Source organism: Filicampus tigris, chromosome 2 (genome assembly GCF_054856515.1).
Source record: "Filicampus tigris isolate MCC_2025a chromosome 2, RoL_Ftig_1.0, whole genome shotgun sequence".
Taxonomy (NCBI): Eukaryota; Metazoa; Chordata; class Actinopteri; order Syngnathiformes; family Syngnathidae; genus Filicampus; species Filicampus tigris.
In genome coordinates this window covers 809014-832163 of record NC_141218.1, presented here as the reverse complement: position 1 = coordinate 832163, position 23150 = coordinate 809014, and the positions used below count along the sequence as shown (strand labels likewise).

The following is a 23150-nucleotide window of genomic DNA, read 5'->3' as shown; positions in this document are numbered from 1 at the left end:
ATACATTTTATCAAAGTAAAATATTTTACAAACTCATTTCTATCTTTTTTTTTTTTTTTTTTTTTTTTTTCTGCGGATAACCTGACCTGTACAGCCTGTATACAACTGTGTTCAATGTTTTTTTTTTTTTTTGCTTTCCCAAAAATGACCAATTCACTCCATTCAGCCTTTTTTACATTTTTATTTGGCATCCCCTAAAACGCAAAGGCTTTTGCATACGCCTCCTCACAAGGCACTGGCATGTCAACTTTGACCTTTATCAAAATAGGAATTAGTGCGAGGAAGTGTGCGTGTGCGTGCGCGCGTGCACGGCAATGTGGACATTGCAGCTTCACATTGAGGAAGTGAAAATGGAGATGGCGGATTTGGTGTTAGCGTGTGTGCTGACGGGGGGGAAATATGATGAGGCGCTGTGCCGGGGGCTTACTTTCAAATGTCCCAAGGAGGATGGCGAGGAAATGAAAAGAGGATAAAAATGGTGACATGTTCCTTTTTGCAGCATGTCGGGAAGGTTTGGGCCGGCGCGCAGCCCGAGTGCCCTGGGCAAAGCAATGCGGCCGGCCCACAAAAACGACTTATAAACAAAGGCAAACCACGGCTGGAAATAACACACTTGTTTGGCTTGCGCAAGACCGCTCGGCTTTCGCTTTATTCTCCATTAGCGTACTCGCTGTGGAAAAACATGATTGGAATGTCATTTTTGGGGGGGCTTTTTTCACTGTGGTCCAAATTATTATGCATATAAGGTTGAAGTTAAATGAACGGCAATGATGAAGTCTTTTTTGGGGGGTGGGGACAAAAATCGGACCGTATTCTTATGCGATTGTCTTTTTTTCCTTTAATTGTGACCTCAAAAATCGGACTTTTCCCTCAACGACATCTCCTTGTCATAAGATTGAACTTGACTTTTTTTCGACTGGTGTCGTGATAAAACCCAACTTATTCTAATAACATTGCTAGCTTTTTTTCTTGTTAAAATATAAGAATGCTTTCTTCCTAAAGTGAATGAGACTTTTTTTTCTCCCCCAAAAAATCTAACTTTATTCTCTTAAGATTACTCCCCCCCCCCAAAAAAAAATCATACTTTTTTTTCTCAAAAGTATCTGACCCTTTTCTTGAAATATATTCATTAAAGGTAAAGGATTTCCTCTTGAATAAATCTGACTACATCCAAATAATTCTAATGACCTCATAAAATGTCATAATACTTTCTTGTCATAAGATTGTGACTGCTTCTCAAAAAATGTGATTCATTTCTCTTAAGACAACAACTTTTCTTTGACGTAATGTTTTTTTTCCCTTGCAAAAATACAACTTTATTCTTGAAAGATGACAACTTATTTCAATTTTTTGTGTACTGCATGAATTTACTGCATATAGGATTTCTTTTCAAATGTATTTGTTTGTCTTTTGGGCACCAATGAAGCTTTTGCTGCTTTGGGTGTAAAGCAGGTGTGTCCGACTCGGGTCCTCCAGGGCTCCTACCCGCCCTGTTTTAGATGTCTCCCTCCTCCAACCCACCTGATTCAAATGATTAGGGTCATAATCAGCCTTCTACAGAGCGTGCTGGTGAGCCGATCATTTGAATAAGACGCGTTGGAGGAGCGAGACATCGAAAACAGGATGGATAGGGGTCCTCGAGGACCCGAGTTGGACAGCCCCGGTGTAACGGGAGCAAAATCTCCACCGCCATCCCCCGACTTCAACCCTATTGAGAGTCTATTTCAGCAAATCACCCCAAAGTGCATCCGCCTAATATTTTGGAACGCGACGTTTCATGTCGTCGTGGCCCGAATGCGCTTTTCAAAATGGCAACGTTATTCCTTTTCCATTTGGATGACCAAAACGATCACTTGTGGTTTGATTTATAGAGGGACAGACAGGCAAAGATAGCAACAAAAAGAACGGCGAGAAGTGGCTGCACTCCAACAAAGTCCAACGCAGTCCAAGTTGACGTTCGAAAACGAGTATTTGAAAAGCAAAAGAAAAGTTCCCACGTCTTTGATGTGCAAAATGTTCCCAGTTTGTGCACAGTACATCTCCAAAGGCGGAAGCTCGGCTTCCGATTCCCTTCCGCCCCCTCGGCCACGTTGCAAGGGAGCGTCGGCGTCGCCCGCCACGCAGCGTCGGCGGACGGTCGGCGGCTTTCCCCCGCCCCCCCCCCCCCCCCCCCAAAAAAAAACAAAAAACAAAACCGAGCGTCCGCGGGAAGATGGCGTCGCTGGGGCAAATCTGGATGGACCACAGCCCCCCCCTCTTTGGGAGGCGTCAGTTGACTTTGAAGATGCTGAAGACGTGAGGCGAGGCCGACGGGTTGCCCACCGTGTGCAGGCGGAAGGACGGGCCGGTGACGGCGTGCAGCCGGGTGCCCTTGTCCAGGCGCAGCAGGCCCGACACCTGGCACGGCTTGAGGAAGTGCGACGGGTGCGGCCCGGCCGACGGGGTGGTCCCGTAGCCCTCCATGCACTGCAGCTTTTGGGGCCGCTGGCCGCCCGTCACCACGTCCAGCTTGACGTACTGCGACTCCTGCTCGTTGAACAGGACCTGCCGACCGCGCCCACACACATTCAGATCCCGCAACGCACCCTCGCCTGCACGCCATTCCGCACGCAAGAAATTCTTCCCTTCCCTTCCCTTCCCTTCCCTTCCCTTCAAATGTCGCTTGGACTTGACTCCTTGCGCCTGTTTGAGAGCCGCACCACTTGCCAACTTTGCTTTTCCAATGTCTCATTCCGGCTGACAAGCCGCTGAGTGGACTCTTGCCGCTTTACAAGTGCGCAGCGTCCTACCCTGCAGTTTATTCCACTCTAGTCTTCCAGCGGTGCCCGAGTCCGGTCCTTCAGGGTCGCTATCCTGCCTGTTTTCGATGTGTCCCTCCTCCAACACACCTGATAGAAATGATCGTTTTCAGGCTTCTTCAAAGCTCCCCGATGAGCTGATCATTTCAATTAGGAGTGTCGGAGGAGAGAGACATCGAAAACGGGCAGGATATATGGACTCTGGAGGACCGGACTCGGGCACCCCCGCGTACACGTCACTTGGACTTGACTGCTTGCGCCTGTTTGAGAGCCGCACCACTTGCCAACTTGGGCTCTGGCGCGTGTCCTGCACCTCTTTGACCAATCAACTCTGTCCTTGCCTCGTATGACCGCACATCATCCCAACTGTATCCTGCGCTCCGTTCAACAGCATTTTTCCGGACGGACGGACCGGACCGTCAGTTGCACCACTTGCCTGCTTGGCACCCGCACTCTATTCGGCACTGTGACCTGCGGCTCGCTTCGTCTCACGTTGTTTGACTGTTTCCCGCACTCTACTTGACTCTCTTCCGGCTGACCCACCTTTGAAATGTTGATCAGTTCAACTTTGCAGCTCAATTCGACTCCCTTCCGTCCGACACGCCTGCGAGTGGACTGTGCCTTTTCATCAACCAACAACTTTTCTGCGTCCTACTCCTCGAGTATCAAATTTGACTCTATCCTACACTCAGTTGGACATTGTGCCCGAGACGCGTTTTTGTATCGTTGCCGTTGCATTGGAGCAACATGGCCAAATCCAACTTTCCGAGGGGATGTTTTCGCGGGTGGTTGCCGGGGGCCGTACCTGGCAGAAGAGGAAGTAGACGCCGGGCCTCTCCACGACAAAGGTGCCTTCGTCCTTGTTGTAGCTCACGGCTTTGCTCATGTTCAGCACGCGCTCCTCCCAGCCTTTGATCACGCCGCCTTCGCCAACTGCGACGACAACCACGCGCATTGAAGGACAAGCAACAAAGCAAGACACTCGCGGGCCCGACGGACGCAACCCGCTCTTACCTTGCTGCGAGGAGACTTTGGTGACTGTCGGGAAGGAAAAGCAAGTCAATTAAGGCTTTTTTTCTGGAGCATATATCATTTGGATGATTTCTGCAGACGCTAACGTGAGACGAGGCATCTGCCAGGCCACTTACTCTCGAAATGAGACGCCGCTTTCTTGCCGTTTCCGTGCTTCCCGCGCAGCGTCCCCCCTTTTTTGGGGGGTGGGGGCAGACAGAACGTGAGTGTGACAAAGAAAACACTCCTGCGGTTCCACAATCTGTCTGCTAACGCCGCGCTCATTTGCCGCCCATCTCGCCGCTGTCTTAACACGCTTAGCAGATGGCCAAAGGGTTTCCCGTCACGTGCTTTTCATAGATTTCCTCAAACTGTTCTTTTCATCGTCGGAGCGTGCCGGCCGCTCGCAGGGAATCCAAAAAAAGATGGAGCGGACGAGACGAAAGCATCCAATGTAAACGGAACAAGAGAAGATGAAGTGGTGGAAAAGGGTGTCCAGAGGCGCAACCGTTGCCGGGCAATAAATTCACTAGAGCTGGTGACAAAGGAACTCACATTCTGTACTTAGATAGAAAAAAGAATAAAGCAAAAGTAGCCAACTGATTCACCTCGTCGTCTATTGGTTATAGCGTCTCGTAATAGCACGGCTACCCCGGGTCTATATTTCTTGTGGCTAGGAACTAATGTCAAAACCATACTTACCCCAAGCTAGGTTTTACAAGCGTTTAACGTTAGCAGCCGTCGGCTGCTCTCTTGACAAAAGCGTTTCCGTTTTTTTTAAGCGTTTTGGGGTTTTAATTATAATTTTGGCGACTATCCACGCTAACCGTTAGCTCGTCAATGACGCACCCCATTATATGCGCCCTGTTAGCATTAAGCTAGCAGTGGCATTGTGAGGGCAACGTGGTTTGTTGTTTTAAATGCACAGTGTAATTGTCTTTCGTGTTTAGTTTGACGGTAAACATCAACTGGGAGAGGCATTAAACAGCTCGAAGCTTCTTTTTTCGACAGAATCGCCCACCCCGTGGTCCCAAGAGTTCGCTCCCGGACGCAATCATCAAGCCGCCCACAAAACGGCCACTATAAATACCGCAATGATAGGTCATCAAGTATCCCTGCTTTCACAACAAATCATAGCTGTGGGAGTCGCGACAGCCCCCCCCAAAAAATCAAATTGACAGCCCAAAAGCGTGCAACAAGGCCTCGTTCCCGAGCCAGCTGGTTTTCTGGGCTGCGAGGCCGCTCCGGTCAGACCTGTAATTTCTGCCACAGCCGTCCAGCTGCCTACTGCTTCCTGTGTCGACTTTTAGCTGCGGCACGAGTGGCGGACGGCCCAAAAAGACGCGTGCGTGCGTGCGTGCGTGCGTGCGTGCGTGCGTGCGTGCGTGCGTGCGTGCGTGCGTGCGTGCGTGCGTGCGTGCGTGCGTGCGTGTACCGTCTCGCTTCACTCTCTGGCCGACGAGCAGTTCTCGCTTCTCCAGAATGAGCTGCACAATGGCCTTCCTCTGCGTGTTGACCTGTGCACAAACATACACACACACACACACGAGATGAACAAGTGTGCATCCCTCACTTCGATATCCCACCGCCACCCCCTTGCACGTTTTTAGTGCTTGGCCTCGCTCACTGCGTCTTTCTGGGAAAGAAAGGAGATTTGTGGAACCAGCAGATGATTTTTGAAACGCTTGGCGGGGGGCCCCACGCGAGGAGAAGCGCGTGTGTGCGCGCGCGTCCATTTATGCGCGCGTGCTTGAACGGAAAGCTACCGTCGCTCTCCTCGCGACTAACGTTCCAAGCATCAGCACTCCACGTGTCCCGAGCGAGGTAAGCTGTGTTCCACAAATGCCCCCCCCCCCCGCCCCCCAGGCGGACTTGACTTTAGACACCCCTAGGAACGTCCCATTGGACGTATTTGTGGTACAAAAAAATGCATATCAAAATTTGAAAAGGCGTATTAAGGAAGGTTTGTTTGCATTTACCACAGATTCTTTAATGTTAATTATTGTGAAGTGCAAAAAACAGGCAATACCCAGGGCATCATTACTGGTGTAATCTTGAATCCTTTCAGTGCTTCGAAAGGCATATTAAGGAAAGAGCAAGACAGAACAGGCAATGCCAGAGCATCCTTCCTGGCATAAAATCTTCAATCCTTTTAGAACTTGGAAAGGCATGTTAAGGAAAGAGGAAATAAATGCCAGGGCTTCTTGGTCAGGCATATTAAGGAAAGACCAAGAAAAAACAGGCAATGCCAGGGCTTCCTTACTGCCATAAACTCATGACTCCTTTTAGAACTCGTAAAGCCATAAGAAAAGAGCTAAACCAATTAACAGCGCAAGGGCTCCTTGGAAAGGCATATTAAGGAAAGAGGGGAAATAAATCAAATAAAAACGCCAGGGCATCCTTATGGGCATAACATCTTGAATCTCTTCAGAACTTGGTAAGGCATATTAAGAAAAGAGCTAAAAAAAAGAAACAATGCCAGGGCTCCTTGGAAAGGCATATTAAGGAACATTTTTTGCATTCATCGCAAATGCTAAATTTTTAAGTAAAACAAAATAAACAGGCATTGTCAGCGCAGCATTACTGCAGTAAAAGTGACTCATTTCAGACCTTGGAAAGGCATATTAAGGAAAGTTTGTCTGCATTTGTCACAATACCTCAATTTAAATTCTTATGCTGAGCACAAGACAACACGCACAGGCAATGCCAGGGCATCATTACTTCAGTGGAATCCTTGGAAAGGCATATTAAGGAAAGATCGCATTTGTCACAGGTGCTTAAATGTAAGGTTTTCTTCTGTAGAACAACAAATGAAATGCAGGCAATGCCAGGTCATCAATACTGCAGTGGAAGCCTTGGAAGGGCATATTAAGGACCGTTTGCAGGACATCATTAGAGCAGTAATATCTTTGGAAAGGCATATTAGGGAAACTTGTGTTTGCATTTGTCAAGAATATGTTCCTACGTATAAAATCTTTCGTAGAGCAAAAAACAGGAAATGCCAGGAGATCGCTGCTGTACTAAATTTGTGATTTTTTTTTTTTTTTTAAAGGCGTATTAAGGAAAGCTTGTTTGCATTTGTCACTGATGCTAAATTCAAATTTAGATTTAGGGAAAAAACAAGAGTAATTGAAGGCTTTCCGGTAAACTGTGATATTTTTTTCTTTACAAAAGACAATAAAAGCGTCGGTTCGAGAGTGGGAAATGTGCATTTAAAAACCACCACACATCCCCCACGATGATTCCCGTAACCGCATGCACGAGTTCGGTTGCATAACCACTTTTGGAAAAAAAAAAGAAAAAAAGTTGCACATAGTTTTTTTTTTTTTTAAGTTTGCTGTTGCTGTTGTGGCGCCGACCTGCTCGAGGCGCTCCTGGAGCATGTGGAAGGACTGGGACAGGTCTCGCGTCTGGCGCCAGGTCCAGGCCGTGAAGAGCGCGCTGCAGGCGGCCACGGACAGAGCCAGCAGCGCCAGCGAGGCCCACAGAGCCCGGAGCTTGCGCCGCCGCGGGGCGATCCGATGCATGCTGACTCAGTCGCCGCCGCCGCCGCCACCACCGCCGCCGCCGCCGTCGCCGCCGCCGCCGCCGCCGCCGCCGCCGATCATCCCACGGTGGTGCGCGCCTTAGTTTGGAACATCCACGGCTCACTCGAGCCCCCCCCTGGCCCGCAGCGGCTGCTTAATGAACACGCGTGGGCCGCTAATTGGCGCGTCGCATCCCACCGATTGTTGCATCCGTCTCTCGGCGTCTCGGTTCTTCCTTTGGGCTGCTCTCGCTGGGGGGGTCCCCCCTCTTGTCTTTATTAAGACTGCGCGCGCACGAGCACCGACCGGGGGGGCTCCCGAGTTGAGATCTGACGCCGAGAGCCTCGTCCTCCCCTCCTGTGTGTCTATGTGCTGCACTTTTTTCTTTTTTTCCTTTCTTTCTTGCTTTTCTTTTCTTTTTTTTTTTAATCAAATCAACTCTACTCGTTGTGGAGCGATTGGCGGTTCCCAAAGTGGCCGCACGAGGGCGCCAAAATGTAAGGTAAGAATCTCATTTCACTTTCCTGACAGCACATTTGAGTGTGTGCTCACGTTTGTTTGTCTCGTAATATTGCAACCTTTGTTCGGCTTAAAGACGTTTTCTCGAAGCATAACGACTTTTTTCTGATAAAAGTACAACTCTTTTATCTTCTCATAATTTTATTTTATAGGGTCGGGGGACTTGTTTCGTAACTTTATTCTTATAAATGTTCAATTGTGGTTTTATTATCGAATTTTATTAAAATGCTAATCTTGGAATTTTTGTGATATGACTGTTGTTGTAAAAGTATTTTTTTATTAGAAAATTATTCAAATGTTTTAAAATTCATAATATTGACACCCCCCCAAAAGAAATCTCCATAATGTTTAAACTTAATTATACTAAAACATGTATTTGTCTGTCCATCCACCCATCTATCCGACTCATTTTTTCAACATATTTTGTAATGAAATATTCTGACTTTAATCTTGTAAAAGTACAACTTTTTTTTTGTATTTTCTTGTAATATTAAAGGGAAACAGTACATGTTGTCATTATTACGACTTTATTGTCAAAGTTCTAGTGCTTCTTAATATTTCAACTTGGTTCTAACATCGTTCTGGTAATATTCTGACTTTATTCTGGTAAAAAAGCTCTACTATATATGCTCTTATCATTATGCTTAGAAGTCTTGCAAAATAAACAATTCGTCATTATGGTGCGACTTCATACTTGTATTCCAACTTTATTATTGTTTTTTAAGAAACGTTATTCCAGGGTCACTGATGGTCTAGTGGTACGCACGTCTGAGTTGTGTGCGGGCAGCGTGGGATCGGTTCCCGCTCAGTGACGGTGCCTGCCTGTGTGTGTGTGTGTGTGTGTGTGTGTGTGTGTGTGTGTGTGTGTGTGTGTGTGTGTGTGTGTGTGTGTGTGCCCTGCGACTGACTGGCGGCCAGTTCGGGGTGTAGTCTGCCTTTCGCCCATTGTCAGCTGGGATAGGCTCCAGCACCTCCCCGCTACCCTGGACAGGAGAAGCGCTTTGGAAGATGACACATGACGTTAATCCAACTGTGACGTTTGTCTCTGTGTGCCATGCGATTGGCTGGCAACCAATTCAGGGTGTGCCCCGCCCACTGCCCGATGACAGCTGGGATAGGCTCCAGCACGCCCCGCGACCCTTGTGAGGAGAAGCGCTATCGATAATGGATGGATGGATATTCCAACTGTATATTTAGGGACAGTCTAAATTTTTCGTGCACTATTTAGTCTAATTGTACTTATTTAACATTATGACTTTATTTTTAAAAATATATTTTCCATAGATTAAGATGTCATTGTTTAACATTTAGTCATGTCATGTCATCTTCCAAACCGCTTATCCTATATAGGGTCGCAGGGAGTTGCTGGAGCCTATCCCAGCCGTCAATGGGCGAAGGCAGACTACACCCCGAACTGGTCGCCAGCCAGTCGCAGGGGACACATAGACACTGTCACTGAGCGGGAATCCATCCCACGCTGCCCGCACACAACTCAGGCGTGTGTACCACTACACTATCAGCGGACTTAACATTTAGTTGATTCTCGTAATATTACTTCAATGTTGTTCGTGTTAAGTAATTTCCTGTCTCAGCCGCTAGAGGGCACTGTGGCCATAGAAACATGAAAGAGGGCCCCCACGCACGCTCAACGGCGCATTTGAACCACTGCATCCACGAGTTGAAAAGTTTTTGTTTATACTAGCTAGATGTGACTTTTTCCCCTCACTCTTTCCCTCATCTCCTTTTCCCCACGCTCCCTTCGAAGCAAGCCTCTCACTTTCCTCATGCTCCTTACTATCTTTGTCATCGTTTTTCTTCCGACTTTTTCTCTCCCTTTTCTGCCCTGTCTTTTCTTTCTTTTTCCTCCCACCTCCCCCCCCCCCCTCTTTTTTCCCTTTCTATTCCCGCGCTCAATGTTTCTTGGCCGCTCGCTCTCCCCCTCTCTTTCTTTTCTCCTTCTCTTTCCTCGGCCCCTCTTTCTCCCCATTTCTCTTTCCCCATCCCCTCTCTTGTGCGTATAGGTGTGCGCCTGTTTGTGTGACAAAGAAAGAGAGAATGTATATATTTCTTGTCTTCGTTCTGCTCCATTTCATTAGGACGGAGAACATTTGGTATTTATATATATTGTTTTCTTTTATAAATGAAATAAAATTCAAATGAAATATGCGTGTGTGTGCGAGTGTGCGCGTGCCTGCGCGAGAGCGCCCTCGCGCGCGCGCGCGTTCGTCACAGTGCGTGTCATTGTGTCCTGGGTGGGTGGGGAGGAAATGAGGAATTGTCTGAGGCTGCCTTGAAATTCCCATTCCTGCGTCGCCGCTTGCCTGCCTGCCTGCCTGTTGCTATTAATAGCCCACGCGTGGCTCCTGAAAGCTGACGTGTTTGGTTTTTTTTTTTTCACCCGCAAATGACGCGCGAACCGACGCACTCGCCGCAGATGTTAGTCAGACGAATAAACTTGAAAAGGAGTTCGGAACATGTCGTTGCCCGAAGTTCTCGGGGTGCCGTATAGATAGCCGTCACCTCCTCTTCCGGTTTAGTCTGGCTTCTAATTGCTCCCCCACCTCCCCCACTCCCGCCCCCAAACTCACCCAGGTCGAACCTTACTCGAAGGCACCTGCCATCCTTATCGAGAAAAAAGGCTCGTGGTTGAATTGAGTGACGTGATTTGTGACAGCGTGAAGCCGACTCGAGCATGCTTGAATCTGCTTCAGTCGAGCGAAGGCGTCGAAACAGGAAATTACGTCATTGTGTGTGTGTGTGGGGGGGGGGGTGTTTTTTTCGGCATTTTTGACTCTTAAGTGCAGTAAAAAGGGGGTGGAGGGAAGCAGACATGCTGTCATTCAGACACCATGTACGCCCTTATTTGGACATGTGCGCCTCTTGAGTCATGTGACTCCATGAAACGAGGAGGAGGAAGCAAGAATAAAGGCCTAATATCACGAGAATAACGTGGTAGTTTTGAAGTTTGCTTGATAAAAATAGGAAGTTCCTCTCTCCTGAAATTTTGACATCCGTATTATGACTTGAAATTAGTTGTCGCGGATTGCTGCTTCTTTCTTGAAGAGAAAAATCGTATTCTCACTAGATGAATAGATTTTTCGAAATATTTTTTTCTCGGAAAAATCTTAATTTAGTCTCATTAGATTCTGAGTTTGCCAACAAATTTTTTGCCAAAACAAACCTGTAAGATTATTATTTTTTTTTTTTTTGCAAAAAAAATCTTACTTTATTCTCATAAGATTATGACTTGCTCTTACAAAATTGCAACTTTATTCTCACAAGATTGTGTGTTTTTAAAAAAAATACTATTCTTTCAAGATTGCAGCTTTTTATTTAAAAAATATATATAGAGAATTTTACTCTTATAATAAAACCTTTAAAAAAATCATTCTAATCAGGAAAATGCAGCTTTATTCTAGATCTCCAACTTTGAAATAAAATCCTACTTTATTCTAATATGATGATAACTTTTTGGGGGCAAAAAATAGTGCTTTATTCTCGTAATGTTACATTTGCAACTTTTTTGTGGAAAAGAAATCTTTATCTTTATTTGAATAAGTTCACAACCTTTTGGGGGGCTAAAATGCATATTCTTTCTCGTACAATATTAATTTTATTCTCGCAAGTTTGTCACTTTTTTTTCTCATAAATATCTGACTGTTCTTATGAGTGTTCCCCCCGTTTTCAAGATTACAACTTTATTCTTATAAGATTCTGACTTTTCCGACAACTTTATTTCTGTAAGATTGTTACTTTGTCTGGGGAAACAAATATTGTGGGTGTTATTATTACTTTATTGTCATACGATTATGACTTGGTTTTGCCAAATACAACTTGATTCTCACCAGACTGATTTTTAAAAAATCCTGTTTATCTCAAGATTGCAGCTTTTTATCCCCCCCGCCCCAAAAAAAAAACAAAAAACTTTGCTCTCATAATAATACAATTTTGTTTTTGGAAGATTGCAATTTTATGTAAAAAAACAACAACAACAACTTTATAAAAAGACTAAATGTGTTTACTTTGGGGGGAAATCATACAAATAGAAATTGGAAAAATACAAAATTACATCTACAACTTTAAAATCAAATGTTATTTTATTCTAATAAGACAAATTTGGGGACAAAAATACAGCTTTATTCTTGTGATACATGTGTGATTACATTTACAAGTTATTTTCTATTACAAAAAAACTAACTTAAAACTTTTGTGGCAAAAACATTTTTTTTTTACAATTAACTTATAGTATTGCAATTTGAACTTGGAAATACAATCTTCATAATCCAATTTTCCCATAAATCTAGCATCAATATTATTGTTGTAATATTACATTTTCAGCTTTAAAAATTAAAACTTTATTTTATGACATTACAATGAGACCCCCCCCCCCCACACACACACACACTGGTTTATTTTCTTTATTTGCTTGCGTGAAACTTGTTGGACTCGTCCAGGAGCCGATGAAAGCCTTCAATGGGGACACTTGAAATGGGCTTCTCACTTTTTAGCGGAGTACGTGTCACCGCGTTGTGGGTTAGCCTCCTTAAATACCAGATGCTCGATTTACAGCCTCTGAAAAAAGGGAACTAAAAGATGAACTGAGTCTTAAAAATGAACATTTATAGTTGGGATGGGCAAACTTTTGTACTCGATGTCCTACATTTGATTTTTAAATCAGACAGCTCATTCATGGATAACGTAAAAAAAACATCTGAAAATGTTTCTATGAATGTGCTTTAGGCATTTTCCAAACAGGATTAAATGCGTCTCTTAATTTAAAGATAATCTAATCAATTTGTGGACGACTTCCTGACAGCCTTGCGAGAGTGTCGGTTTCGAGGAGGTTGGGTGGGAACGCGTTTAAAGAGGGTCACACCCTTCATCAAAGCCTTACGGGACAATTCAGCAGCACAGAAACTACTCCTAAAAAGGTTGGGATCTTGCAATCCAATCCAAATGTATTTACAGAGCAATGCTGTTCAAAACAACAGGGTTGACCCAAGTAATGTAAAACACACTGAATACAATCTAAGGAACATTACAGAAGATTAAAGAGAAAACACAAAGCTCTAAAGTCTTTACAAATGGTAAAACTGACACAAGGCAAAAGAGAGTTTAATAATGTTCCATCAAACCATAAAATAACTCAAACGACTAGCTTAATGCTAACATATAAAGTGAAACGGCTTAGAGGAGCTAATGGGAATTTGCATGCTTTATGGTAATCAACCTTCAAACATCTGCTACTTTACACACAAACTGAGCAGTATCGTATACAACAAAAGGAAATTCAACATTTTATGTTTAAACACCAACAAGTTTAACCTAACTAATTTAAAAGCTTCATGCTAACATAATAATGTGAAACAACCTAAGCTAGTTAAAAGTCCGCTAGCTTCATGCTAACATAATAATGTGAAACGTCTTGGACAAGTTAATATCAATGTTATAGTAATTGTAAACCTTCAAACATCTCGTACTTTACCCACACACACACACGCACGCGCACACGCGCGCACACCCACGCACACACACGCACACACGCACACACACACACACACACACACACACTTTTTTCTTTTGCACGAATTGTAGATTTAGGAGTGTTTCGGTAACTTTTAGGGTGTTTAGAGTACATCCAATAGTGTTTAGGTGACTTTTAGGAAGTATTTCAGTAGATTGAAGAATATTTAAGTAAAATTTAGTTAGAATTTCAGTGGATGTAAGAGTATTTAGGTAACTTTTAGGGAGTATTTTGTAGATGCAAGTGTATTTAGGTACCTTTTCAATTGTTTCGTAGATTTCGGAGAATTTCGGTAACTCATCGATTGTTTAGTAGATTTAGGAGTGTTAAGTAACTTTCAGCGAGTATAAGAGTACATCTAAGAGTATTTAGGTTACTTTTAGTGAATAATTCAGTCGATTGAAGAGTATTCCGTGAACATTTAATGAACATTTCAGTACATTTAAGAGGATTTTGGTCACTTTTAGGGAGTATTTCATAGTACTTTTTTTAGGGAGTATTTCAGTAGATGTAAGTGTACTTAGGCAACGTATCGATTCTTTTGTATTTAGTATTTACTCAACTTTTAGGGAGTTTTCCAGTAGATTTTTCGAATATTTAGGTAACTTTTAAGTGTGGTACAAGTATATGAATACATGCAGGAGTGTTTAGGTCACATTGTCCATGAACTCTTGGGCTTACTGCGCAACTGTATTTTAATGTTGGTCATTATGTTGGAATGTGGAGATTAAGGTTGGTTGGGGTGGTAGTTGGTGTAAAAAGTTTGAGAACCACTGCTGTAAAAGATAAACCGCATTACAGTGAGGGTCCACTGTAGCGCATTTAGAATTCATCCTGAAAATCCACCCAACTTTCTGGGAGCAGCGTTGACTCGGGGGTTGGGCTGCCCGTCCGAAACGCTTCCATGACGTTGACGCCAAGCGCGGAGAGCAAGAATGGCTCCAGTGTGCACCGGCGAGGCACCGCGGCAGGCGTGATGTCCCAAGGCCTAAACTGTTTTTGGGCCCGACCCAGGAAGAAAACAGGGGCCTTACTGTTACTGGCACTTGCTGTACACACAGAGGCATGTTTAAGTGTTGGGGCTGTTCAAAAGTAATGCTTATAAAAATGTTTCTCTGGCCACTAAAAATAGATTCGAATAATCCAAGCATCCTTTCAGGTTTGTCCTCATTGGGGTCATAGGTGAACCGGAGCCTCCCCCAGCTGACTCTGACTGGGTGAGAGGTAGGATACATCGTAACTGGGCACATATAGACAAACAACCATTCTCACTCACACATTATGGTATTTTCGAGTCTTCAATGACCTCAATATGCGTGCTTGAACAGTTCTTCCCAGTAAATTGTGCAGGCATTCAGTACAGCATTAATAGCGCCAAGTTTGAAAATGGTCGAACAGAAAGGGGGTTATTTTTAAGAGCTAAAATGATACTAACAGACATTTTTCATTTGTTACGTTATTTAAAGTAACATAACAAAACTCGTTCCGCGTTTTTTCAGTCTTCAAACAAACATGACATTTATAGTTTTGTCGCGTTCCCCTCCTCCTCGCGTCGACTTGGTAGCGCCCGGCCAGCCCTGGTTTCTCCGTTTCTCTGACGCAAGTGCGCGTTCACGCATGACGATCGCGCGCCCCCGTCGTTTAAAACAGTCGCGAGAGGAACCTAGTCGAGCACAGGAATATAACACAGATAGCATCGCGTTAGCGTTGAATAGCGTAGCGTGTGTGCCTAGAACCGAATTTTATAGTCCAAGGTGGCATTTTTGTCTTTTCCTCGCTCTTTTTAGTTTAGCAGTGCACTCCACGTGACGTTTCACCTGAGGCGTTCACGGACAACGTTTGCATGAGACTACTGCGGCCAGGTAAGAGCGACCGAAGCCTTTTTAAGAGACTGCACATTTCACCATTTGCACGCTTGTCTCTCGCACACACGACGCGAGTCTGGCGTAAAACTTTGCAGAGTTAGCTCGACCTCTTCGATTGTTAAATCGGCATGTATGGACCATTAAACGGTGGACTTTATTAGTGTTTTTTTTAGTTTGGAAATAATTCTCTCATTCACCTACACATGTGAACTACCAATGTGAAGCAAACCTTATGCGTATACCTGGTCCTGCATTAGTTGAGAAGTTTTATCGAGACAAAACTAGTGCATTGCTGGCATTTCTGTGGCATCTTTGTGATCAAGGAACTCTGTTAAAGTGAGTTGAGGTGCTCCATTTCGACAAAGATCACGCTTTGCCGCCACCACCTTGTAGCACCATGGAGTCAAGGAACTCTGTTAAAAGTGAGTTCAGTAGTTTCATATTGACCAAAAAAATAGTGCTTTCCCGCCATCTTTTGGCATCGGGGTGTCCAGAAACCATGTCTGCAGTTGAAAAGTTTCATTTGGACATTTTACTTTGTTTTTTTTACTTTGCCACTATCTTGATGTCATAGAATTTGGATAAAATGAGTTGAGGAGTTTGGGTCACAGTGGTAGGTAACCACTGTGTTTATGTACTGTCAGAGGAAATTGTAGCTCTTGTTTTGCAATACAGCTGTCCTGTTGTGTCAAAGTGTTTGGTTAGTCTAATAGTGACACACTCGCAGAAGCATGCCATTGTTTGGAGAACACAAATATTTCAGGGGTTTGGGTTGTGGGGGGGTTGCAAAGCTGTTTCCTGCATCGGTCTCCACTAACAATGGTCAAACGTTCATGTCTGTGCTGACTTCTGAGGAGGGATGTTGGAAGAATGGCGGGCGAAAAAAGGGGCCAAAGTTAAAGCGACACAAAGAAGAAGAGGCTTGGAGCTTGCGAGATGAGGGCGACGTGATGGTTACACAAGACTCAAGGTCACGGAAGGCCTTAAAGCATCACTTGAGTAAAGCCCCCCTGCTTAGTATAATAGCAAAAATCCATGTGTAATCGCCCCCCCCCTTCCAAAAATATATACAGTATATAATTGAATATAAACGCCACAAGATGGCAGCAAAGCGCTACCTTTGTCTAAATGAAGCTCTTCAACTCACTTCAACATAGTTCCTTGGCAAAATACAAAAAGATGCTGCCAAAGTAATACTTGAGCGTCTTTGGCCTGAGCACAAACATGGCAAATATTATTTTGGTCCCATCTTGGACCAAGGAATTATGTTGAAGTTGGGGAGGAGCTTTAGTTAGTCAGGCCATAACCATGTCTAATAGGAAAAAAGTGCTCTGCCACCATCTCGTGGCAATTACAAACCTTTTGGGTGGGGGGCTATCTTAAGTTGCGCTCTACGGTTACTCCCTTACAAAGGTATATTATATTTGTCAGAGTACTTTTAATACAACATACTTTTTACTTGTACTTGAGTAATTTTGTGAAGATGACACACAACCTTTACTCGATTACATGGCGCTTAATTCTGCCCCTCTTTTTTTTTTTCTTTTCCCATCTATTATTGTTTGCGTGGTCTCTTGGTTTTTGGCTTGTCAGAGCATTTCATGTCACAAGTCAGTTCCAATCAACAAAACCAGTTGTTTTGTTATTAAAAGTTGTTTTTCCTTCCATGGAGTATATGTCATGAGCAAGATAAATTTTTTTTAAAAAAAGTCCTAATAAGTTTTGTGTAATACAGTTAGCCTTAGTTTTATAGACGTAAGATGTAGTTCTGTATTTGAAGGGCTTCCGTTTGTGCTCCATGAGGATTTCCGATTTCATGTCTTCCTTCCAGACCGAAGCAGCGAATGCAACTGCAGCTCCGTCCGTAGAAGGAAGGCGGCGAAGCGGCAGAGGCGGACTACGTAGAGCCACACTCTCAATTTGGCGCCATGTCCCTCGGCACCTTCCACCTGATGCAGACCCTGAAGAACTCGCCGGCCGCGCTGCGCCGGCGCTTCCGGCGCGACCGCACCGAGTCGCTGTCGCACGGCGACCCGCTCTTCAAGGTCCACTACCTGGGCACCGAGAAGATCTTCTCGCTGGACCGGGAGCAGGCGCGGGACGCCATCGGCCGCCTGCTGGCGGGCGTGGCCAGCGGCAAGAAGCTGAGCAAGGACCACGCCCTGGTGGTGCGGCCCCGCTACGTGGAGGTCAAGGAGCTGAGCACGGGCCGGCAGCTCACCAAGACGTACCTGCAGGACATCGCGTACTGCGCCGCCGACGCCGAGCGCCCCAACGTCTTCTTGTACATCTGCAAGCACCACGGGCAGCAGCTGCAGTGCCGCGTGTTCTGGTGCAACCGGGCCGAGCGGGCGAGGGACATGACCAGCTGCCTGGCGCACTCCTTCCAGCGGGCGCTGAGCGACTGGCAGCGGGAGGGCTCGGCCACGCCGCCCTCGCCCAGTGCCCAGGCCGCCGCCGCCGCCGTCGCCGCCGCCGGCGGCTCCCCGGCCGCCAAGAGCTCCACGCTACCTGCCGGCCTGGGCAAAGGTGAGCGGTCTGCTTGTGGTCAAGTGATTCCAAAAGATTTAGCCAAATTCACTTCAGCCGCCTTCCAATCCAGTTTTGGATTTACTATCAATCATGTAGGACTGAGACTATTATTCATTTTGATTTTGTGCGCGCCCTATATACCTACTTCGTGGCCACAATTTGGTACATTCTCAAATGAGCATTTTGTCATCTATCATGGCCACAATTTGCAAATGTTCTTCCATGTCGTGTCTCAAATGTATTTTGTGGCCACAATTGTGCTTTTTGTGCTCACCTTGTGGCCACAAATTGTTAAAAGACTGTTTTCGCATAAGCCTAACTTAAAAGACCAAATCTCGTACGTACAATAAATCTGATGTTTTTTTTCGTAAGATATGAATTTCTTGTTTGTGTTTTTTCAAACATGCGTGGTAAGAGGACTCCAAAAATAATTTTGTATTAAAGTCGATTTTTAAAAATCCTTCATTCCAAATGTAAATTTGAAAGATGAATCGATTAAATCATTAAAGGCGAATAGAGTATTCATAAGATAAGATAAGATAAGAATGCCTTTATTGATCCCACAGTGGGGAAATTTTCATTGTTACAGCAGCAAAGATCACAGAGGTCACACAGGGACACAGGCGGCATAATGTGGCCATTAATGTATAACATTGACGGCAAACATTTGGGATCAAACCTACGTTACACACAATAACGTACATGTGAGGTGCAGATATGCCATTCGAATCTCCTAAGGGTCGGCATTCTCACGTTTAACCGAAGTATCTTTGAGTATGATGTTAGACATTAAAAGTCGGGGCCTGCTCTGGTGAGTGACGTGGGCGTCAGCGATTAAAAGTGTCGTGCAGCAGAGTTGTGTGGTCCCTAATTAGCGCCGGTGTCGTTCCACATGCAGTCCGCTGGAGGAAGAGAGGCTCCGTGTCCCGAAGCCCCCTCCGAGCCATGGCCAGACGAGGGTCCGCCTCTGACAGCTGGAGCTGAGCCGCGCCCCCGCCCGCCCCGCCCCGCCCCGCCCCGCTCCTCCGCCCACCCCCCTGGACTGTATGGATCAGTGAGTCATGTGTTGTTTTTACGGATTTAATATTCCAAACACTTGCGGGCTTGTCAACCCCGGAACAGAGGGAGCGCTGTCACTTCCTCTCTTCCCATCAATGAGCGGACAGAGACGCCACAGTTTGCTTTCCGCCCCCCCCCACTCCAGCCCTCAAAGTGACGTGAGCAGCTGTTGCATCATGTTTACAAGTCTTACATTTCCACGACAAAATAATGCTGAGCATTCCACATTGTCATAACTTTATTGTATTTTTTAACGGAACATTTTTTTCACCCATGTGCCACTAAAGGTATTTTTGTTGTTGTTTTTAAATGTGATGTCTTTACAAAGAGCACACAAGTGCCTGCTTGAAGGTCTATTTTTAATTTTTTTAATGTGCTGTCGTTGCTGTAATTATGTACATATTTAATGAAATATGTATTAAAATGTTTTTATATACATTTGCGTGTCACGTGGGCAAATATTTAGTGACCAAGGAGCTGGTTTCCGCAAGCCCGGCTTCAAATGTTACATTTGGCCTGCGGTGTGTGTCAAGGGTTGACGCAGGGGGCAAAAATGTACCTAAAAGCGTCTGTGAGTTTTGAACCTTCTGTCACGTGACAAGTTTCCCATGGTGGTAAAACATGTTGTCACTAGTTTTGATGGTTGGCGTCAAGCTGGGCGAGATGGCCTTCAAAAATCGAATTTCCGATTTGAGTCGGTGGCAGTGAACGGTTTTGGCTTCCACTTGACGGATAGAAACGTGGAGGGCAGAGTGATGAGTTACACGCGAGAGGGTTGGAAAAGTGGATGAATACAGCAAGCAAATGGGGACTTGCGCTTTTGTGAACGAGCTCCTCTGTTCCAGGAACGAGGGAAGCTGCCAAAAACAACAACAACAACAATAGGCCGCAATATGCTTGACATGCCGTATGTACTCTTAAATTGAGTTCATGAAACGCATGTTGACATATGGACATGTTCCGCGTCCTGCTCGGCGGACGTCTTTTTAAGCCGCTGTAGCTCCAGGAGGGTTTGCACGTGGAGACGCCGCAGAGGCTTCACCTCCTCCAGCACTGGAGGGGAGAAATCCGTGACAACCATATTCCAAAATTGACTGCATTTTTATTTATTTTTTTTTTTTTGTCCCTAAAAATTTGACACGCGACAACACTGTGACTAAGTCCCGGATGCATCGCACCTTTGTGGTAGTGCAGCTCGTCGCGGTTGCCGCAGACGGCGTACGTCTCCAGGAAGTGGAGGAGCGCTCCGGTGGCGAGGAAGCGCTCCGGCACGGGAAGGCTTTGGATGTAGCGCATGTCCAGCGCGAACGGGTTGGAGGGGAAGGGCACCGTGCAGAGACTCACCATCTCGCTGACCATGTCCCACACGCGGGTACCTTTCCAAAACAAAAAAAAAAACCCGGCAGATTATCTTCTCGGGAGAACTTTGGTTTAAATTCCGTACCTCCGCTCTGCCAGTCCGTGATAGACTTGAGCTTCATGGGCGTGTCCCTGACCATGGAGTCGGCGCCTCGGATGCTGACGAGGCGCTCGTGGTTGGAGCGAATCCAAGCGTGGGGACGACCGTACTTGACGTAGCCGGCCAGTAGAAACAAGGTGCAGTTCACCTCCTGGAGACGGAGACATTCTCAAATGGTGGAGTAAAAATGTACTCACTGCTTTGTTCTTATCTATGCCAGCGATGTATAGTGACAGACAAACTAAATTCTGTTCTCCTGGATGGCAGAAGGCACAATTAATCAAGCGTTTCTCAACTGGTTGTTGCACTTTCCTAAAAAAAAAAGAGTAGGGCTCAACAATTAAAATAATCAATATCGCGTTGTAGTGGAATGCCATTTGCAAATCACAGATTTCAATTTGTGAGGAGAAAAAAAAATGCGTTAGCATTCTCCATAGCAACAGTATGTATATTTCATTTAAATCGTACCTTTAAGTCAAGTGCTTATGAAACGCAGTCCACATTGACATATTGCATCATTGTTTCATGAAAAGTTGAAGTGTTACTGATTTATTTGCATTATTGTAATCTGATTTACGACTGACTGATTTTTTTTACACGACATTTGTCAGTAAGTTAACAACTCCAACTGAAGTAGATAAACCGGCTTTCATGTTAATTCAGTTTGTTTACTTTTCTTTTAGCATCTATAAGACCAAAACATTCATGTATAATAAATCTGATATTATTGTAATAAGATGAATATATTGCTCATTTGTTAAAAAAATACATGAAAAGACGACCTTGAAAAAAATATTGCGTAATAAATTGCAATGTTGAGGAAAAACTATCACAATATGATAATTTTTCAAAATCGTTCAGCATACTAAAGCAAGTACAAATGATTGGTGTTGTACTTCATTAAAACAAACACAAACTATTGATGATGCACTTTCCGAAAGAGAAGAGAAGAGATCAGTGCCAAGTAACATTTTGAGGCTGTATTTTGTGCAATTGTGATATCTAAATTGTATTCATCTTTGTAGTTGTAACATTCATTCCGTTAAGATGGTTCCCTGAAAGGCACAATCAACATGTAATCACGTTTACAAATGTCATACACATACTGCATGTTTGAAATGCTTTTTTAAAAATGTATTGGTCTTAACGTGTCTAAAGGGAGTTTAAACCAGGGGTGCCCAAGTCTGGTTTTGAATCAAGTGTGCTGGAGGAGGGGGACAGCAAAAACGGGCTGCATTGGGGCTCTCCAGAACCGCACTTAGGCGCCCCTGGCATAGAGGGAGGAGGCCTGGAACTTGGTGTGAAAAGACATCTCTTACAGGCACTGCCATCTCTCGCTCGCTGGGGGAGGCTGGCAGGAGATGCTCCTCGCTGCTGGGCTCCCTGAGGACAAAGCAAGAAGTAGTCAAATCCGGCTTGCATGGGATCCACATTCCTCTGGGCGGGTCGGACCATTCAGCAGACCAGGTGGGAGTGACTGCACGCACCTGGCAGGGTGTGCACGCGCCGGAGAGGCCGGCGCCGGGGCGCAGGGTTCCCCGGGCAGGGGGGAGCCGCCCCGGCTGTCTAGGCTGGGGGAGCTGCTGCTGGGTGAAGAACAGACGCTGCTGCTGCTGGACACGTTGCTGGAGGAGGCTCTGGACACGGCGAAGCCCGGCGAGCGCCAGCCCTGATCGGTAAGTCAATGAAACAAATGATTTGATATGGACTCGATCTGAGGATGACTTGGCTCCAAACAGTCTCCATGATAGGCACAATTTTCCACTATGCATTTATTGTACAGTGGATGGATGACTGACCAGATCTTCATTGACAACAGTTAGCAGCAGCTCTTCTTTCCCTCTCAACCAAGGCTGGAAGTACTTAAAACCCTAGGAGGAAAAGAGACAAGCTGTCATTCGAGGTTCAGACAGTGTCCCCATACTTGGCATGATTGCACCTGTAAGGAACCCAGTAAGGCCAGGTCGGCTAAAAAGTGCTGCAGCCTCCTCCGCTGCTCCCGCTCTCGTTTCTGCGCACAGAATTGCCATGAATTATCATCATTTTTTTAGTATGTTTGAAAACGGGATACAAACTGACTCTTGTCTAGTTTGTGCCCATAATCCTACATTGGGTTCACTTAATTAAATCAACGAATGGCCTACATTTTAAACTGCTGTGTCAGGCTCTTACAACCACTGATCTGTCCAGACCACTCTCACTACAACGGTAAATACCGTTCCAAGATGGCAGCCAAAGTACACATGCGCAGTATGGCGTTGTTGGTAAATAGGCACTGTTTTTTAACCAAAGCCCGACTTTGTTCATCTTGAAGGCATTATATGCACCGAAATATGCGAATCAAAGAAAATTAATAACCGCTGCTAAATGTATGAAAACAAGGGCGACGTTTAGGCTCCTCCAGTATCCCGGCAACGCCCCCTTGCTTGATTCATTCGAAATTTGGGACAGTGAAACAATTTCTTTGAAAACGCAATGACGCATGCTACAGAATTGTAAATGAATAACATTTTTTTGCGATGAGGATAAAAAAAAAACAACACTACGATGACTTACGTGGACGGTGGTCATCACCGCTTTATTCGCTGCAGTTGATGCCTGTTTGCAGCTTCCGGTGTTGTCTTTTAGGCCAGTAGCGCCCCTAGAGGTCATGGCCGAAACGCACTTGTTCGACAGCACAGTTTAGTACAGTAGTTTCTCTTGCGCATTGGAGGTAAAATATTACTATTATTAATACAATAACAGTAACGTTAATAAAGTGTGAATGAATTTATAACATTTATTGATGATAATAATCCAGCACCAAAGTGAATCACTTAATTCAGTGAGTCTCCGTCATCGTAGTACTATCATGTT

The 23150-nt window shown here is 45.1% G+C and overlaps 3 protein-coding genes across 4 annotated transcripts; 1 reads left to right on the top strand and 2 right to left on the bottom strand.

Moving 5' to 3' along the window:
- Positions 1-2199: 2199 nt before the first annotated feature.
- On the bottom strand, positions 2200-8618 carry tnfsf12 (TNF superfamily member 12). Its single transcript, XM_086055556.1, has 6 exons — positions 7169-8618; positions 5245-5326; positions 3947-4003; positions 3813-3836; positions 3604-3731; positions 2200-2544 (listed from the first exon to the last, which is right to left on the bottom strand). Exons 1-6 carry the CDS (start codon positions 7334-7336, stop codon positions 2269-2271), a joined length of 735 nt encoding a protein of 244 aa, XP_085911682.1. The 5' UTR covers positions 7337-8618; the 3' UTR covers positions 2200-2268.
- Positions 7138-19273, top strand: LOC147150716 (low density lipoprotein receptor adapter protein 1). 2 transcript variants are annotated; one of them, XM_086055570.1, is made up of 4 exons: positions 7138-7838; positions 14539-15241; positions 17076-17773; positions 18675-19273. In XM_086055570.1, exons 3-4 carry the CDS (start codon positions 17173-17175, stop codon positions 18758-18760), a joined length of 687 nt encoding a protein of 228 aa, XP_085911696.1. In that variant the 5' UTR covers positions 7138-7838; positions 14539-15241; positions 17076-17172; the 3' UTR covers positions 18761-19273. The 2 variants fall into 2 exon arrangements, with proteins under 2 accessions (XP_085911696.1, XP_085911705.1); XM_086055579.1 differs by lacking the exon at positions 14539-15241.
- LOC147150715 (uncharacterized) lies at positions 18302-23074 on the bottom strand. Its single transcript, XM_086055542.1, has 8 exons — positions 22851-23074; positions 22234-22305; positions 22094-22165; positions 21782-21963; positions 21614-21677; positions 20280-20445; positions 20014-20211; positions 18302-19888 (listed from the first exon to the last, which is right to left on the bottom strand). Exons 1-8 carry the CDS (start codon positions 22944-22946, stop codon positions 19764-19766), a joined length of 975 nt encoding a protein of 324 aa, XP_085911668.1. The 5' UTR covers positions 22947-23074; the 3' UTR covers positions 18302-19763.
- Between the last annotated feature and the right edge of the window lie 76 nt (positions 23075-23150).